The sequence below is a fragment of the Cervus elaphus genome, chromosome 11, assembly GCF_910594005.1.
Source record: "Cervus elaphus chromosome 11, mCerEla1.1, whole genome shotgun sequence".
Taxonomy (NCBI): domain Eukaryota; kingdom Metazoa; phylum Chordata; class Mammalia; order Artiodactyla; family Cervidae; genus Cervus; species Cervus elaphus.
Window position 1 is genome coordinate 60,683,426 of NC_057825.1, and position 14,865 is coordinate 60,698,290.

A 14,865-nucleotide genomic window follows, 5' to 3' on the forward strand; every position below is an offset into this window, starting at 1 on the left:
AGTAGCTACCAAATAGTATTAAGGGTAGCTGACTTAAAACCATAGGGGAGAAACTAATTTGGTAATCTTTTAAAAGTAATAAAGAAAGTAGAGTGTATTTTTAAAGTGATTAGTCTACTTTAGGAAAAGGACAACTCAAGATCCCAATTTAAGGACTCAGTATGTATAAAACAAAAACAGGAATTATAATGGAAAAGAATGATTCATAAATCTGATTAACATAAAAATTTAAAAACATCTGATGTCATTGCTAATAGAGAAATGTGTATCAAAACTACAGTGAGGTATCATATCACACTGGTTACAAAGGTCAACGACAAAAAGTCTACATATAACAAATACTGGAGAGACTGTGGAGAAAAGCGAGCCCTCCTACACTGTTGCTGGATATACAAACTGTGCAGCTACTATGAAAAACAGTATGGTGGTTCCTTAAAAAACGAGAGTTGCCATATGATCCTGAAATTACACTCTTGGGCACATATCTGGAGAAAACTCTAACTCAAACAGATACATGCATCCCAATGTTCATAGCAACATTACTTACAAGAGCCAAGACATGGAAGCAACCTAAATGTCCCTGAAAGATGCCTGGATAAGGATGATGTGGTGTATATATGTATACACACACACACACACACACACACACACTGGAATACAACCCAGCCATAAAAAAGAATAATGCCATTTGCAGCAGCAGGGATACACCTAGAGACAATAATACTAAGTGAAGTAAGTCAGAAAGAGAAAGACAAATATATTATGATATTACTTATCTGTGGAATATAAAATATGATAAAAATGAATCTATGGGGAGGAATAAACCAGGAGTCTGGGATTAGCAGATACAAACTACTATATACAAACTAAGCAACCAGATCCTACTGTACACCACAGGAAACTATATTCAATATCCTGAAATAAACCATAATGGAATAGAATATGAAAAGAACATACATATATATAACTGAATCACTTTGCTATACACCAGGAACTAACACAACATTGTAAATCAACTATACTTCAATTAAAAATTGAAAAGAAAAAAACAAAAAGCACACCTAATATCGAAAAAAGGACTTCCTGGGTAGCACAGCAGTAAGAATCTGCCAGCCAAGCAGGAGATGTGGGTTTGATCCCTGAGTCAAGAAGATCCCCTGGAAAATGAAATGGCAGGCCACTCCAGTATTCTTGCCTGGGAAATCCCACGGACAAAGAAGCCTGGCAGGCTACAGTTCATGGGGTCAAAAAAGAGTCGGACACAACTTAGTGACTAAACAACAACAAGTATCAAAAAACCACCTCAACAAAATTAAAAGACAAAACAAATTGGAATGTTTACCTACATCAAATAGGATAAAGCACTAAAATTTTTAAGCAATAGAAAGCTGTTCATCATATACTGGGAAAAAGGGAAAAAACCCACAAAAACAAACCCATCGTATGAACAAGAAGATAGCAGGGCAAAGGACACAAATAATTCACTAGAAGAAAACTATATGTGTTAAGAAAACAAATGACTTGTGAGATCAAAATAAATATGTAAAAACTAAATACACTAGAAACTGATAGAATTTTTCTGAAGGATAATTTAGCAATGTTTCATAAGCCTTAATATATTTAGACACTTTGACTTAGTAATTCAACCTCTAGGACTTTTCTTAAACAGACAGAATTTTAAAAATTTATATTGCTATTTTAGTCAGTTCAGTTCAGTTGCTGAGTCGTGTCTGACTCTTTGACCCCATGGACTGCAGCCTGCCAGGCTTCCCTGTACATCACCACCTCCCGGAGCTTGCTCAAACTCTTGTCCATTGAGTCGGTGAGGCCATACAACCATCTCATCCTCTGTCATCCCCGTCTCCTCCTGCCTTCAATCTTATCCAACATCAGGGTCTTTTCTAATGAGGAAGCTCTTTGCATCAGGTGGCCAAAGCATTGGAGCTTTAGCTTCATCATCAGTCCTTCCAGTGAATATTCAGGACTGATTTCCTCTAGGACTCACTGGTTTGATCTCCTTGCAGTCCAAGGGACTCTCAAGAGTCTTCTCCAATGCAATTAAAAAGCATCAATTCTTTGCCACTCAGTTTTCTTTATGGTCCAACTCTCACATCCATACATGACTACTGGAAAAACCACAGCTTTGACTAGACGGTCCTTTGTCAGCAAAGTAATGTCTCTGCTTTTGGATATGCTGTCTAGTTTGTCATAGCTTTTCTTCCAAGGAGCAAGTGTCTTTTAAATTCATGGCTGTGGTCACCATCTGCAGTGATTTCTAAACCCAGGAAAATAAAGTCTATCACTGTTTCCATTGTTTCCCCATCTATTTGCCATGAAGTGCTAGGACCAGATACCATGATCTTCATATTTTGAATGTTGAGTTTTAAGCCAGATTTTTCACTCTCCTTTCACTTTCATCAAGAGGCTCTTTAGTTCCTCTTTCTGCCATAAGGGTAATATCATCTGCGTATCTGAGGTTATTGATATTTCTCCCAGCAATCTTGATTCCAGCTTGTGTTTCATCCAGCCTGGCATTTTGCATGATATACTCTACATATAAGTTAAATAAACAGGGTGATAATACACAACCATGATGTACTCCTTTCCCAATTTGGAACCAGTCTGTTGTTCCATGTTCAGTTCTAATTGTTGCTCCTTGACCTGCATACAGATTTCTCAGGAGGCAGGTATGGTGGTCTGGTATTCCCATCTCTTGAAGAATTTTCCACAGTATGTTGTGATCCACACGGTCGAAGGCTTGAGTGTAGACAATGAAGCACAGGTAGATGTTTTTCTGGAACTCTCTTGCTTTTTCTATGATCCAGCAGATGTTGCCAATTTGATCTCTGGTTCCTCTGCCTTTTCTAAAACCAGCTTGAACATCTGGAAGTTCTCGGCTCGCGTATTGCTGAAGCCTGGCTTGGAGAATTTTGAGCATTACTTTACTAGCGTGTGAGATGAGTGCAATTGTGCGGTAGTTTGAGCACTCTTTGGGATTGCCTTTCTTTGGGATTGGAATGAACACTGACCTTTTCCAGTCCTGTGGCCACTGCTGAGTTTTCCAAATTTGCTGGCATATTCAGTGCAACAGTTTCACAGCATCATCTTTCAGGATTTGAAATAGCTTAGCTGGAATTCCATCACCTCCACTAGCTTTGTTCATAGTGATGCTTCCTAAGGCCCACTTGACTTCTCATTCCAGGGTGTCTGGCTCTAGGTGAGTGATCACACCACTGTGATTATCTGGGTCATTAAGATCTTTTTCTGTATAGTTCTTCTGTGTATTCTTGCCACCTCTTCTTAACATCTTCTGCTTCTGTTAGGTCCATATCATTTCTGCCCTTTATTGAGCCCATCTTTGCATGAAATGTTCCTTTGGTATCTCTAATTCTCCTGAATTGATTTCTAGTCTTTCTCATTCTATTGTATTTCTCTATTTTTTGCACTGATCACTGAAGAAGGCTTTCTTATCTCTCCTTGCTATTCTTTGAAACTCTGCATTCAGATGGGTATATCTTTCCTTTTCTCCTTTGCCTTTAGTTTCTCTTCTTTTCTCAGCTATTTGTAAGGCCTCTTCAGACAACCATTTTGCCTTTTTGCATTTCTTTTTCCTGGGGATGGTCTTGATCACTGCCTCCTGTACAATGTCACAAATCTCTGTCCATATTTCTTCTATTTGCATGTAAATATTGCTATTTACATGCTGCAAAATGATTACAAAAAACACCTAACTGTCCAATATTAAGGGAATAATTAATATTCCAGTATGTCAAAAATAGGTAGGAAGAATCCTAGATGAAGTACCTAGTTATGAGATTTAAACTAAAAAAAAAAAAAAAATCGCATTGTAAGGGAATTTCTCTATAAAAAGGAAATGATTCAATATTTATAGACACATACCTTTTCATTAAGACAGTCAATTAAATTTTCCACATAAACTTTCATGCTTTTATAGAATTTAAAACTTAGAGCTTGATTTGATGAATTCTCTAGGTTCTGGATGGTACTCTTTGAGCTCTTGATATCTTGTATGTATTTTTCATATTCTCTTAGATGTGAGCGGTGAGTATCCTGTAGTAATGTTAATCTAAATAAATAGAAAATAAACATAAAAATTGCTTTATATTACAAATTTATTTCTATTATAGTAAGTAGCAGTCTAATGAAAATTTTTTCAGAGCTACCTTATAAAGACCACCAAGAAAACTGACAATCATACAAACCTGGGTTTATAAGATGTGTGGAGCAAAGGAAAATTCCACAATAAGAATGGCTTCAAAGGGAAAGGCAGCATAGGACACGAAGAGATTTTTAGGTGCTACAGCTAATCTCAGGGTAGTCTTAGAGGAGAAATTAGTGTGGATCGATCAGAATATGTAAACTAGGTGACCTTCTAGAAAAATCGTGCAAAGTCTCTTCAGTCACATCCAACTCTGTGACCCTATGGACTATAGCCCACCAGGTTCCTCTGTCCATGAGATTCTCCAGGCAACAGTACTGGAGTGGGATGCCATGCCCTCCTCCATATGTGTACTTACTTTATATAGGCAGTAACAGTCTTTCTTTTGCAATGTTTCAAAGGGTGGGGTATGTGCAGGGTCTGAGGTGGTCCAGTCTTCCAATCTTGATGAGCATTTCTGGACCTTTAAAGTTTCACTGCCTTCCATTTCTCTTCAAGCTGTTGTTCGGGACATTGCTCTTTTTTCACACTTTGGGTCCCCTGCTTTGAAGAGATACAAGGGAGCTGCACACAACCTAGTCTTGATTAGACAAGGCTATGTGAGTGCAGGATCTTAGTTGGTCCAGTCTCCTAATCTTGACAAGCTTCTCTGGACCTTTAATCTTGCCTCGGGTGGTTTCATTGCTCTTCCTCCTTTGTTTAGCAACTGTTCTGCCATTTGGAACTGAGAGAAGGTCATGGAAGCTAGAGTCTAGCCTATAATAAATGAGGGACCAAAAAAAAGGCCTCAATACCTAGGAGCTCCACAGGGCCCTACTAGGCTCAACACCTCCTTTTCTTTGATACTCCTCAATCTTGAGGACCACTGAATTCTTTCCATTTCTCTTCAAGCTGCTGCTCAGGACACTGCTCTTTTTCACACTTTCAGGAGCATCGGGTCTCCTGCTTTGAAGAGATGTAAGGGAGCTTCCAGGCAAGGTAGAGACCTTGTCCCATTTCAGGTGAGTTTTCCAGCACAGCTTCATAAGTGATGTCTTAATAATGTCCTTGTTGTTATTGTTGTTCAGTCGCTCAGTCGTGTCCAACTCTTCGCGACTCCATGGACTGCAGCACTCCAGACTTCCCTGGCCTTCACCATCTCCTGGAGCTTGTTCAAACTCACGTCTATTGAACTGGTGATGCCATCCAACCATCTTATCCTCTGTCGTCCCCTTCTCCTGCCTTCAATCTTGCCCAGCATCAGGGTCTTTTCCAATGATTTGGATCTTTGCATCAGGTAGCCAAAGTATTGCAGCTTCAGCTTCAACATCAGACCTTCCAATGAATATTCAGGATTGATTTCCTTTAGGATTGATTGGTTTGATCTCCGTGCAGTCAAAGGGACTCTCAAGAGTCTTCTCCAACATCACAGTTCAAAAGCAATCAATTCTTCAGTGCTCAGCCTTCTCTATGGTCCAACTCCCACATCCACACATGACTACTGGAGAAACCATAGCTTTGACTAGATGGACCTTGGTTGGCAAAGTAATGTCTCTGCTTTTTAATATGCTGTCTAGATTGGTCATAGCTTTTCTTCCAAGGTGCAAATGTTTTTTTATTTTCATGGCTGCAGTCACCATCTGCAGGGATTTTGGAGCCCAAGAAAATAAAGTCTCTCACTGTTTCCACTGTTTCCCCTTCTATTTGCCATGAAGAGATGGGACCGGATGCCATGATCTTCATTTTTTGAATGTTGAGATTTTTCACTCTCCTCTTTCACTTTCATCAAGAGGCTCTTTAGTTCCTCTTCACTTTCTGCCATAAGGGTGGTGTCATCTGCCTATCAGAAGTTATTGATATTTCTCCCGGCAATTCTGATTCCAGCTTGTGTTTCATCCAGTACAGCATTTTGCATGATGTGCTCTGCATATAAGTTAAATAAACAGGGTGACAATATACAGCCTTGATGTACTCCTTTCCCAATTCAAAACCAGTCTGTTGTTCCATGTCCAGTTCTAACTGTTGCTTCTTCACTTGCATACAGATTTCTCAGGAAGCAGGTCAGGTGGTCTGGTAATCCCATCTCTTAAAGAATTTTCAAGTTTGTTGTGATCCACACAGTCAAAGGCTTTATTGTAGTCAATGAAGCAGAAGTAGAGTTTTTCTGGAACTCTCTTGCTTTTTCTATGACCCAGTGGATGTTGGCAATTTGATCTCTGGTTCCTCTGCCTTTTCTAAATCCAGCTTGAACATTTGGGAGTTCTCAGTTCATGTACTGTTGAAGCCTCAATTGGAGAATATTGACCATTACTTTGCTAGCATGTGAGATGAGTGCAATTTGGTGGTAGTTTGAACATTCAACCTTAATCATATCCTTAAGAAGGGTTTTTGTCATTTCTGATGCTTCAGTGGTCTTATATTTGAAACATAAGAGTTCATGTGGAATTACTGTTAGATCAGTCTGTGGTCTTCCTTAGAATATAGGTATCTGTTACTTAGTGTCAGTCACTCAGTTGTGTCCAACTCTTTGGGACCCCATGGACTGTGGCCTCTGTCCATGGAATTCTCTAGGCAAGAATACTGGAGTGGGTAGCCACTGCCTTCTCCAGGGGATCTTCCCAACCCAGGAGCTGGTATTAAAGCCATTTGAGCATGCTATGATTTGGTATGAATTTTTTGTTTTGTGACCTATTTTGAAACTGTGAGTACACTAGAATTAGAGAATTAACTACCAATGAAATAAATTCATAGTATTTGGACCTGAATCAAACAATTAAAAAAATTAAACTTTTGCTAATCTCCTCATGGGCTTCCCTGGTGGCTCAGTGGTACAGAACCCGCCTGCCAACACAGGAGATGCAGGTTTGGTCTCCAGGCAAGATCCCCTGGAGATGGAAATGGCAGTGCATTCCAGTATTCTTGCCTTGCAAATCCCATGGACAGAGAAGCCTGGCACATCAGGCTTAGCTGCCCTATGACATGTGTAATCTTCCCAGACCAGGGATTGAATCTGTGTCCCCTACATTGGCAAGGTGTACTCTTAACCACTGGACCACCTGGGAACTCCAAGAGATAACTATTAATAGCAATAGATAATAGTTAGCTATGCTTTAGAAATGTATTTGTACCAAGAACCTTAAAAACCACTGGACCACCTGAGAACTCCAAGAGATAACTATTAATAGCAATAGATAATGGTTAGCTATGCTGTAGAAATGTATTTGTACCGAGAACCTTAAAAATATAACCTTTTAACTTTATATTTTTTATAAAAATATAACTTTTGTTGCAGTTAACTTTCCCTGGAAATTTATGTTAAGAAATAATATTACAGTTTAAATAACTTATAGGAACAAAATGTTCATTATCTGTAGCATTATTTATAATAGACACATTTAGAAACCAAAACGTCTAACATAGAAATGCAATATACCAACTATATGGATAAACAAAACATCACTATATGCTTATAATTTTTTACTGTAGTAAAAAGCACATAACTTACAATCTTAACCATTTTAAAGTACATTACAGTAGTATTAACTATAGGCACACTGCTGTATAACAGATCTTTAGAACTTTTTCATCTTGCAGAACTGAAACTCTATACTCATTGATCAACAACTTTCCATTCGACTCCCCTCCACACGGGGCAACCACCATTCTACTTTTAGTTTCTAAGAGTCTGACTACTTTGCTTGTGTGCTTAGTTGCTGAGTCCTGTCTGACTCTTTGTGAACCCACTGACTATAGCCCGCCAGGCTCCTATGTCCATGGAATTTTCGAGGCAAGAATACTTGAGTGGGTTTCCTACTCTAGATCTTCCTGACCCAGGGATTGAACTGGGGTCTCTTGCACCTCCTGAACTGGCAAGTGGATTCTTCACCACTGCAACACATCATACAGAGCTTCCCAAGTGGCTCAAGTAGTAACAAATCCACCTGCCAATGAAGGAACTGTGGGTTCAGTCCTTGGGTTGAGAAGATCCCCTAGAGTGAGGTTATGTTCTGTAATTCTCTAATGATTAGTGATGTTGAGCATCTCTTCATGTTCCTTCACCACTTGTATGTCTTCGAGAAGGTTTATTCCAATCCTTTGACCATCTTTCTGCTGGGTAGTTTGTTGTTGAATTATATGAGCTACTTATATATTTTGGGTATTAACCACTTATCATATATACGGTTTGCAAATATCTTCTGTTATTCTGTTGGCTGCCTTTTCACTCTGTTTATTATTTCCATGCTGTGCAGAAACTAGTTTCATATAGTTTCAACTGTCTATTTTTGCTTTTATTGCTTGTGTTTTTTCTTTCTTGGGTCCTTTGAGATTCCATATATATTGGCACTGGAGAAGACTCTTGAGAGTCCCTAGGACTGCAAGGAGATCCAACCAGTCCATCCTAAAGAAAATCAGTCCTGAATACTCACTGGAAGGACTGATGCTGAAGCTGAAACTCCAATACTCTGGCCACCTCATGCAAAGAACCAACTCACAGGAAAAGACCCTGATGCTGGGAAAGACTGAAGGCAGGAGGAGAAGGGGACAACAGAGGATGAGATGGTTGGATGGCATCACAGACTCAATGGACATGAATTTGAGTAGGCTCTGGGAGTTGGTAATGGACAGGGAAGCCTGGAGTGCTGCAGACCATGGGGTCGCAAAAAGTCGGACACGACTGAGCAGCTGAACTGAACTGAATGTATTTTAGGATTTTTTTCCCTATTTCTGCAAAAAATGCCATTGTGATTTTGATAGAGAATGCATAACATTTATAGATTGCTTTGGGTAATATGGACATTTTAACTATATTAAATTTTCTAAACCATGATCACGGATACCTTTCCATTAATTTATGTCTTCAATTTCTTTCAGCAATATTTTGTAATTTCTGGTGTATAAAACTTTCACCCCTTGACTAATTCCTAAGTTATATTCTTTTTGATGCTATTGTAAATGTTTTCTAAATATATATTTTTGGACTTTTCATTGTTAGTGCATATAAACAATTGATTTTCATCCTGCAATTTTGCTAGATTTATTAGCTCTAACAGGGTTTGTGTTTGTTTCTTTGTGTTAAATGCAGTCTTCAGGTTTTCCCATGTGTAAGATCATGTCAACTGTGAACAGAGATCATTTTACTTCTTGCTTTCCTATTTTGATGTCTTTTTATTTTTATTGTCACCTGAATTCTCTGGCTAGGGCTTTCAATACTTTGTTGAATACAACAGACAAGAATAGGCATCCTTGCCTTGCTCCTGACTCTACAGGGAAAGCCTTCAGTTTTCCACAACTAAATGTGACATTAGCTGTCCATTACTCCTATATGGTCTTTATTATGTTGAAGTAGTAACAATTTCTCACAAAAGCATGCTTAACATCATCAAAGGCTTTTCCTGTACCAGCTGAAATGATCGTGTGGTTTTCACCATTCATTCTGTTTATATAGTGTATCACACTGATTTTCTTACGAAACACCCTAATAATTCCAGGAATAAATCTCACTTGGTCATGGCGTATAATCCTTTTAACTTACATTTGCAAATATTTTATTGTGGATTTTTACATCAATACTCATCAAGGATACTGGTTTACTAACTTCCTTTTCTTACGCTATCTTTGGGATTTTGGGGATCAGGGTAATGCTGACCCCAGAGAATGAGCTTGGGAATGTTATCTCCTCTTCAGTTTTTTGGAAGAGTTTGAGAAGGAATGGTGTTAATTCATTATTAAATGTTTGGTAGAATTAGGCAGTGAGGCCATCTCACACATATATATGTATATAACTGCTATACTGTCCCAATGAATTGATCTTTTTATATTATACAATGGCTTTCATAGTCTCTTGCAGTTTTTAACTTAAAATCCTTTTCTCTAAGTAATGCCACTCCTGCTCTCTTTTGTTTACTGTTTGCATGGAATCTTTCTGCAAGACTTTCACTTTCATTCCATATACATCCTTAAGTCTAAGTGAGACTCTTGCAGATGGCATACAGTTGTATCTTGCCTTTTTTTTTTTTTTTTTTTGGCTTGGGTGGCTTTTGGGATATTAATTTCCTGACCAAGGACTGAACCTGGGCCCTAACCACTAGACTGCCAGGGAATTACTGGATCTTGCTTTTCTTTTCAACCCATTCAGCCACTGTACATCTTTTGATTCTAGAATTTAATCCATTTATATTTAAAGTAATTACTGATATGGAAGGACTTATGATTACCATTTTAAAATTGCTTTTTGTCTTACAGTTATTTTGTCCCTCTTCCTCTCTTGTTGCCTTGGGCTTTGTTATTTTATTTTTTTAGGGATGTGTTCTGGGTCATTTTCATTTTCCACTGCATATCTTCTACAGGTATTTCTTTTATGTTTACCATGGGGTTTACAAAAAATATTGCAATTCCAGTAATCTCTTTTAAACTGAAAACATCTTAACTTCAATCTCATATGAAAACTCTATTCCTTTACATCTCCCCTGCCACCTCTTGTTATTAATACCACAAATTACATCAAAATTCTTATAGGTATTAACATAATATCATAATTATTTTTGTGTTTTTACCTTTTAAATTCAATTTCTGAATTAAAAGTGATTGTCATACCACTCTTACAGTATTACAGGATTCTGCACTTACACATACATTTACCTTTACCAGAGAACTCTGTATTTTTATATGCCTCATGCTACTGTACAGTGTCCTTTCATTCAACTTGAAGGATATCTTTCATCAATTTTTGTAAGGCAGGTCTAGTGGTGATGAACTCCCTCAGCTTTGTTTATCTGAGGTCTTTATTTCTCCTTCATGAAGGATAGTTTTGCTAGATACAGTAATCTCTGTTGGCAGTTTCCTTCTTTCAGTGCTTTGAATATATCTTCCTACTCTCTTCTGGCCTGTTAACAGAGAAGACCTTTGTTGAGACGCCTCCTGGTAATGTTATGGGACTCTCTTGGACATGACAAGGTCCTTTTGTTTTGTCACTTAATTCTTTCTTTGTATCTAGAAAGTCTGTCTCAGTGTAAGCCTCTTTGGGTTAATCCTTGTTGGATTCCTATCTTTAGCTTTTGAAATTGAATGCCCATTTCCTTCTTCAGGCTGGTAAGTCTTTGGGCATTATATCTTCAGATAAGCTCTCTGTCCCATTCTGCTACTCTTCTCCTTCTTGGATTCCCATAAAGTATATGATATTCTGCTTGATAGCATCATGTAAATCCCTTATTTTTTTTTTTTCACTTTTCTTCATTCTTTTTTCCTTTTTGTTACTCTAACTTGGTAATTTCAAATGACTATTCTTTGAGGTCATCACTTGTTTCTTCTGCTTGATAAGAGTCTGCTTTGGATCCCCTTTAGTAAATTTTTCAGTTCAGTTATTGTATTTTCAGCTCCAGAACCTCTGGTTCTTTTACAGTTTCCATCTCTGTTGTTATTCCAACCTTGTTCATGTATCATCTCCCTGATTTCTTTAGTTGTCTGTGTTCTCTTATGGCACATTAAGCTTCTTTAAGAGGATCATTCTGAATTCTCTGTCAGGTAATTCATAGGCCTGTTTCTTTTGGTTGTGGAAATTAATTCTGGTCCTCTTACTGGGCCAGGTTTCCTTGCTTCTTCACATGTCTGGTTATCTTTATGTTGTACTTTTTGTATTTGAAAATGCACGTAAGGGCAGTTTCTCCCCTTTTTGAAGCTGTATCCCTTAAGTGCATTTCAATTAGCCTGGATAAAGATTCCCAGTGGTAGTAGGGGAAGACTGTCTTCTCAAACCTTTCAGGGAGGATGATTCTCCTCAGGGTTTCTAGAGCTTTCCCAATTAGAGACATTTGTGGGTTTTCCAGGATTTTATGGTCTCTTGGTCCCCCTGGTGTTTGTAGTACTGAAAGCTTTCTGGCTCTGCAACAGGCTGCTTAGTTCATTCTTGTCCTTTGTGGCCCTCAGGCATCTAATGTATGATGGTTCTCCAACAGTGCTCTGAGACAGACAAGAGAGAGACAGAGACAAGTCCTTTGGGCAGTACCTCTAGAATATAGAATATATGTTCCGCTCTTTCCCTTCCAAAGGAAAAGCTAGGAGTCAGGTTTTTTTCTCTCCATTGAAAGCAGTGCTGGCTTGCTAGAGTGGCTAGATGCAGTTGGAATGAAATGGCTTTTCTTACCCATTACAATGTAGCTAATCTGGGCTTTGAACTTCCCTGGGATACTACAACTTCCTGATTTCTGGGGTACTCATAAATGCTTTTTGGATGGTATGCTGTTGTTCAGTTGATATCTCTGTGGGGCAACGAGGTCTGGGGCTTCTAATTCTGCCATCTTGCTGCCATAAATTCCAGCATACTATTTTTAAAAATTAAGGGCTTTTTAACAATGTAGATAAATGCAGATTAAAAATAGTAAGTTAAAAAAAGCAGGATTTGATATTACTTGTTGATTTTAACTACATGATATATCTATTATAAACACTGAAAGACATATACAAAAAAGGATCAGTTATGTTAGTGTAGTAACACACGTGATGCTAATTTTTCCTATAACTTTAATATTATCATTTAATAATTAATAAAATATATATTTATATTTATGGCTGTGTCAGGTCTTAGCTGTGGCTTGCAGGCTCAGTAGTTGCCCTGCATGTGGGATCTTAGTTCCCTGACCAGGGACTGAACCCAAGTCCCCTGTACTGCAAGGCAGATTTTTAACCACTGGACCACCAAGGGACGTCTCAATTAAAAATATTATAGTGCTAATTTTTTCACTACTAAATGTCTATAACAACTGTAAATTTTAAAATTAATATTACTTACCTAGTATTTAGTTGCTTCTTTATAATTTCTAAACTTACTGGTGGAAATGAAATGGAAGCATCAAACTTCTTCACTGTTTGAGATTCATGGCCATAAGAAAGATCTATGTCTTGTCCCTAAAAATAATATGAAAATTTGTGTTGTTTTCAACATTCATTAGTCCTCCAAATATTAATACCATTAAAGCAGACTGGATACACTAAGGTCTCACCAGCTTAAAATTCCATGCCTCTGACATTTTTTATGGTTGTAATAAAATTTTTAAAATTATTACACAGTTTTAAAATTTAGAACTTTAAACTTACATGCAAGAGGCAAATTACAAAATCTCATTTTCCATAAAAGCTTGGTTTTCAGTGTTTTTAAAGTTAGTTCTATTTGTGATCTAATATACTCTCAAAAAAACAAATACCAGAGGCTTCAATCAAGATGGTAGAATAGAAATATAGGTAAAATGAAGACACAGAAGAATGACTCTCAATTAAAAGATCAAGAGAATTGCCTTAAAAGAACAATCACTGAAACAGACCTCTCCAGTCTAATGAACACAGATTTCAAAAAGGAGATAATGAAAATACTGAAGGAATTAAGAAAGGAATTAGGAAAGTCTGTATTTCAATTGAAATACAGACTACTCCAAAAAGAAACTAGAAACTAGAAAGAGGAGCCGAGAAAAATTAGAAAACTCACTTGCCAAGATGAAAGGTGAGCTAAAGGCAATATAAATAGAAAATGAATAATGCAGAACACATAAGTGTTCTGGAAGATGGAATAATGGAAATCACCCAATCAGAGCAACAGACAGAAAACCAAATGAAGAAAATGAAAGCAATGTGAGAATTATGGGATAATATAAAGAATGCCAATCTATGTATAACTGGAAAAGGGAAGAAACGGAAGAGGGGATAGAAAATGCATGTCAAGAAATTATGGCTGAAAACTTACCAAACTTAAACAAGGAAACAGATATCTAGGTATAGGAAGCACAGTAGTCACTTCAGTCATGTCCGACTTGTTGGAACCCCACAAAATGTAGCCTGCCAGGCTCCTCTGTCCATGGAATTCTCCAGGCAAGAACACTGGAGTGGGTCACCATGTCTTCTTCCAGGGAATCTTCCTAACCCAGGGATCAAACCTGCATCTCCTGCACTGCAGACAGATTCTTTACCCACTGAGCCACCTGGGAAGCCCATAAGAAGCACATGGTCTCAAACAAGATGAACTCAAGCAGACATACACCAAGACATATTATCATTAAAGTGGCAAGAGTTAAAGATAAAGATAGGATTCTAAAGGCTGCATGAGAAAAACAAAGAGCTAATTACAAGGGAACCCTCATAAGGCTATTAACTGATTTCTCTATAGAAAATGTTGCAGGCTAGAAGGGAGTGGCAAAATATATTCAAAATCCAGAAAGGAAAAAAATACGCAACCTAGCATACTCTACACATCAAGATTATCATTGAGAATAGGAGAAAGAGAGAATTTCTCAGAAAAGAAAAGGCTAAAAGAATAACAGCAATATTAATCTATCCTAGCAAAGAAGCAATAATCTATAAAAAAGAGAAAAACAAGAAAATCCAAAATGGAAAGGAAATCACTTAAATGAGCCAGTATACATATTAAATTAAATTTCACAAAAACATTTTTTTATGAAAGCAATGATAAACAAAATGAACAGCAAAAGCATAAACATGAAGATGTAAAAGAGGACATCAAAATCATAAAATGCTAAGTTGGAAAGTAAAAATATGTAAATTTTTAAATTTTAGAATGTGTTTGAGGACATATGACTATCAGCCTAAAGGAAGTAGATATAGCAATGGGTTAATATACTTGAAAACAGTGTGGGTAACCACAAGTTGGGCTTCCCTTGTAGCTCAGCTGGTAAAGAATCTGCCTACAATGCGGGAGACCTTGG

General features: G+C 37.6%; 1 protein-coding gene across 10 annotated transcripts in view; it reads right to left on the bottom strand.

Annotated features, from left to right (window-relative positions):
* The window catches only part of GCFC2 (GC-rich sequence DNA-binding factor 2), an 84,252-nt gene that overhangs the window by 36,927 nt on the left and 32,460 nt on the right, over nt 1-14,865 (bottom strand). For all 10 annotated transcript variants that reach the window (XR_006343527.1, XR_006343526.1, XR_006343525.1 and 7 more), the window contains 2 exons: nt 12,945-13,060; nt 3,901-4,087 (listed from right to left, as the gene is read on the bottom strand). Coding sequence is in view for 4 of the 10 variants with exons in the window: in XM_043917920.1 (XP_043773855.1) it covers nt 3,901-4,087; nt 12,945-13,060 (303 nt within the window). In the remaining 6 variants the exon portion in view is untranslated. The remainder of the gene's footprint in view (nt 1-3,900; nt 4,088-12,944; nt 13,061-14,865) is intronic.